Raw genomic sequence first — 4,975 nt, 5'->3', positions numbered from 1 at the left:
CTCTGGGCCGTGATGGACCTGTACGGGACCACCAAGGCCATCGAGCTGCTAGGTGAGGCCAGGGCTGGGGACCCAGGCACCGTCCCTGGGAATGCGGGCGGGGGAGGCGGCGGCTCCGGTGGTACCTCACCCGCATAGAGAGTCGGGGGAACTGTTGTTTCTTTCATATGGAGTTTTTCCATCAGCTTCTGTCGGGGTATGAAGATGTTCGCTGGGGACCAGCCCCAGTCATAGGGAGGGCAACCCTGTTTTGAAGAACGAGAAGGCATGCCCAGCACCCCAAACATGTGTCAGAGCAGCAGTCCCTAGCCTTTGTGGCACCAGGGGCCGGTTTCGTGGGAGACAGCTTTTCCACAGGAGGGGTGAGGGAAATGGTTTCGGGGTGATTCAAGCGCATTGCATTTCTTGTGCACGTTATTTCTATTATTATTCCATCAGCTCCACCTCAGATCATGAGGCAACAGATCCCGGAGGTTGGGGACCCCTATGTGTTAGAGGGCTGGTCTCATTTACAAAAAAAATATATTCGGGGTGGGCTGGGTTTTGCAGTCAAAGTAGAAGTTTGCTGCAGACACGGGTGGCAACAAAGGGAACATAAGTGTGCGAGTTAGAGGTGGGCGAGAAGGCAGCCTGGTGGGGGCAAAGGTGAGATGTTCAGGCACCCAGTGGGGAAATGAGGACCACCTGAAAGGAGAGTGGATTTCAGAGGAGCGAGGGATACAGGGAGACTCATAAACAGAAGTGCTGGCATGCCTGGGCAGTGTTCCAGGGGCCTGCACAAGCATTCCAGTCCCCACCGCCCCGTGTGTTTGCTTTTCAAACTGCTTGTCACAGCTGCTCGAGCCTCACCCCTGGGGAGCCTGACTCGGTGGCCCGGAGGGCCCAGGCCCTGTTTTCCCACCTCCTCGGGGATTCTGTTGCACACCCGGTTTGGGGGCGGTGACTGATGCTGAAGATCTCTGCTCAGGCAGTGGCAGTGGGGCAGAGAGGAGCTGTCTGAAGGAAACGTGGATTAGGATGGAAAAGCTGCAGGTCCACAAATTCTCTGCTGGGTCCCACTGGGAAAGGGGTGGCCAGGACAGGGCTGGACCCCGGCTTGGAGCTGCAGCACTGCAACCCAGAGAAGAAAGGAGGTGGACGCTGTGCTTTGGAGGCAGGGACTGGGGAGGTGGGTTGAATGGAAACACCCTGACTGCTTTCCCCAGGTCTTGACTTTCCCTTTCTGCCTTAGATCCTACAGCCAACGGCTTCCCCACAACCATGCCAAGGGGCCTCAGTGATGAGGCTCTGCCTGGGCCCAAAGGTGAGTGGCTTCCCTGAGCGCCAGGGACTCCCCAGGGCTCCAGAGCTAGGGAAGCTGGGTGAGACCCCAGCCCTGGGAACTCAGTTATGTCTTCCCAAATGCCATCAAGTCTCCCACAGCTCTAGGCCGAAACCTAAAAGCCATGTAACAGTTTTGCCTTCTAGGACATTGGCTGGCTTCATAAGTTACTAGGCACACTCATGAACAGATGTTATTTTGTCTGCCTGCTTTTAAAAGAGCAATCCCTGTTCACAGAAAAAAAAAAAAAAAAAAAACAAAAAACACAAACACCTCCCAAACTTCACATTGCCCATTAGGTAGATTTCCTCCTGGTATTTGTAATCATATATATATATACGGGCGGGAGTGGAGGAGGGTGTTTCCCAGGTAGTGCTTGTGGTAAAGAATCTGCCTGCCAATGCAGGAGATGGTAGAAACATGCATTTGATCCCTGGGTTGGAAAGATCCCCTGGAAGAGGGCATGGCTACCCATTCCAGTGTTCTTGACTGGTGAATCCCGGGGACCAAGGAGCCTGGCAGGCTGTAGTCCATGGGGTCGCAGAGTCAGACACCACTGAAGTGACTAAGCACAGCACACCACACATGGGGAATTATCTGTGCTTGTTTTCCTTTTTTCTAAATTGGAATCTTATGCTGTGCATGTATGGACCTGACAATTTTCTTCCCAACCTTTTCCACTGATTGCATGATGAGCATTCTCTTATGAGGTAGTCTTCTTCATACTCGGACCACGTACTTCTCTGTCCTGTGGCGATATGAGTGGGCTGCCCCCTCGTGGCCCCCTGGCACCCCTGACCTGTGTTGTCCCCTTTCCCTGCCCTAGCAGGAGAAGAGTGTGCCATCTGCTTCCACCAGGTTGCCAACACCTGCCTAGTCCCCTGTGGCCACACACACTTCTGCAGCTCCTGTGCCTGGAGGGTCTTCAGGGACACGGCCAGATGCCCCATGTGTCGCTGGGAGATCAAGGCGGTGGCCCCAGCTTGGGACCCTCTTGTTCTGGGTGCTGGAGATGGCCTCCCGGTATAGGTGCAGAGCTCTGCGCCCGGCCCCTGCCGACGGAGGAGGCGCAGCTCTGCCGTCCTTCTGGAGAAGAGTTGGCGATGCTGGTCAGCAGCAGGCGTGGTGGAGAGACGGCTCAAGGTCACAATGGCTCTACCCCTGCTCAGCAAGTTAGGGCCAGAGGAGCCAGGAGACGCCCTTTTCTGCCCACACCGGAACTACCTCCCTGGCTGGAGAAGGTGGCTGGCAATGGGCCAGCCAGGATCTCGCCCCTCTGCTTTGTCCCAGATTCATTGCTATGTGCCGAGGCTTTTAACTAGCCTTGGGGTTCAGCCGCCATGGACCTGGCAACCCGTGGTACACCTAAGTCCAAGGAGTTCCAAGAACCCACCTGTGTCAGTGAGAAGGGCCTTTGTGTAGACAGGGAGGCTTGATCCCTGGTTTTATGCCTGAGGAAGTTAAGGCATATGTGTGTGTCTGGTGAAGCCTTGCCCACCTAGGGTATTGAGGAGCCTGGACCAGATGCAGGGAGCAGCTGGGTGGAATTTTTTTTTTGATTGAAGTATAGTTGATGTACAATATTGTATAAGTTACAGATGTACTGTTTAGTCATAATTTTTAAAGGTTATACTCCATTTGTCGTTATTATAAGACTCTTGGCTATATTCCCCTGTTGCGCAATGTATCCTTGTAGCTTACTTTATATCTAGTAGTTTGTACCTCTCAATCCCTACCCCTAAATTGCCTCTCCCCTGTTCCCTCTCCCCACTAGTAACCCCACATTTTGGTGTGCTCATGAGGGGAGGGGCGCTCAGGGCCTTTCGACTCCATTATCTTGGCCTCTGTCTACCTGGTAGAATGTTCACAGTCTGTAGGGAAGCTAGGTCACTTCTACAAGTTCTCTGAGGACTTCCCTGGTCGTTCAGTGGTTAAGAATCTGCCTGCCAATGCAGGAGACACCAGTTCGATCCCTGGTCTGGGAATTAAGATCCCACATGCCGTGGAACCACTTGGCCCTTGGACTGCGACTACTGAGCCCACACGTTCTAGAACCCTTGAGCCACAACTGCTGAAGCCCATGCGCCCTAGAGCCCGTGCTCCACACGAGAAGCTACCGCAACGAGAAGCCTCTGCACCGCAACTAGAGAGCAGCCCCAATTCACGACAAATAGAGAAAGCCCGCTCTCAGCAACCAAGAGCCGTGCACTGTGACAGAACCCCAGTGCAGCCATACATAAACAAGTAAAGAGATAAATAGAAACTAATTAATTAAAAACAAGTCCTCTGTAAAGGGGATCAGCAGTCAGCTGCCCCACCTTCCTTGCCCGGCAGTCATGAGATCCCAGCAAAACTGTGCATCTGAAGTCGAGCGGACCCTTCAGAGTGCACTGTTCTTGTGCTTACTGCCTTGCAATTTCTGAGATATCAAAATAAACTTTGTCTCTCATGAGTGATCTCATAACGTGTACGTCCCCTTTGTTGCCATCAGCAGGAATGAGCAGGGTTGGGAGCTGGTCAGGATGCAGGGGCTTGGGGCCATGCCTTCCTATCCCTCACAGGCACACCCTGGCCTTGCAGTGAGAGGGGCCTGGGCGCTCAGGCCTGTGGACTCTGTTCTGCTGAGCAGGTGAACAGGATGAGCCTACAGTTCCAGCCTTAAAGTTACAACCAGGCCCTGCCCTTGCCACCTTTGACTTGTGAGGCCTTCCTGGAGTCTCTGCCCCTGAGTGTAGCAGTGACTTGACCTGGGAACCCCAATCAGCAGGTGTCTGTGGTGGGGATAGGTGGGGAAGACAAGTTGTACCTGTTACATTGCTGGTGTTCCTACTTCGTGGCTGGTGTGAAAGAGCACTAAAAGGGAGTTGGACCTATATGACGTCCCAAGTCATGGTGATGGGCACCTCCACAAGCCATGTCCCCACGCTGTGGCCAGCCAGAGGGTCAGGACTTTGGGTGTGGAAAGTCGAATGTTAGTCACTCAGTCATGTGCAATGCTTTGCAACCCCATGGACTGTAGCCCGCCAGGCTCCTCTGTCCATGGAGTTCTCCAGACAAGAACACTGAAGTGGGTTTCCATCCCCTTCTCCAGGGGATCTTCCTGACCTGGGTCTCCCTAGTTGCAGGCAGGTTCTTTACCGTCTGAGCCACCAGGGAAGCTCGGGTGTAGTAACCCCCGGAAGAGCTTCCATTCTGGAGTAGGATCCCCTCTCTGCTGCCCAGGAGTTGCTCTGACCTTGGTTATGTGACTTGGACATCTGGGAGCCTCAATTTCTTCATCTGTAACATGGAAATAAGATAATTTTGTTTGCTGATATGTTGTTAGGATAATGGGTATGAATGAAACTTGTAGCTTAGAGGAAGTACTCAGAATATGGCAACTTTCTTTCTCTGGGAAAGGCAGCTCCCAGGGGAAGCAGCCAGAGGTGGGCTGGCTGTCAGGGTACTGGGTATGAATCTTGACGGCTCACCGACTTTTACCGAAGGCCCCATATCACCCCAGTTCTACACTTCTCATACTTCTTCAGTTCAGTTCAGTCGCTCAGTCGTGTCCGACTGTTTGTGACCCCATGAACTGCAGCACGCCAGGCCTCCCTGTCCATCACCAACTCCCAGAGTTCACCCAAACCCATGTCCATCAAGTCGGTGATGCCA

General features: G+C 53.4%; 1 protein-coding gene across 1 annotated transcript in view; it reads left to right on the top strand.

The window, feature by feature from the left end:
* The window catches only part of NEURL3 (neuralized E3 ubiquitin protein ligase 3), an 8,253-nt gene extending 4,474 nt beyond the window's left edge, over positions 1 to 3,779 (top strand). Inside the window, exons 3-4 of the mRNA XM_010829852.1 lie at positions 1,232 to 1,303; positions 2,148 to 3,779. Of these exons, the coding sequence (XP_010828154.1) occupies positions 1,232 to 1,303; positions 2,148 to 2,350 (275 nt within the window). The 3' untranslated portion in view covers positions 2,351 to 3,779. The remainder of the gene's footprint in view (positions 1 to 1,231; positions 1,304 to 2,147) is intronic.
* The last annotated feature ends 1,196 nt before the right edge of the window (positions 3,780 to 4,975 follow it).

The sequence above is a fragment of the Bison bison genome, unplaced genomic scaffold, assembly GCF_000754665.1.
Source record: "Bison bison bison isolate TAMUID 2011002044 unplaced genomic scaffold, Bison_UMD1.0 scf7180017864508, whole genome shotgun sequence".
Lineage (NCBI taxonomy): Eukaryota > Metazoa > Chordata > Mammalia > Artiodactyla > Bovidae > Bison > Bison bison.
Note: the sequence above shows the minus strand (reverse complement) of the source record. Positions and strands in the feature narration are given on the sequence as shown.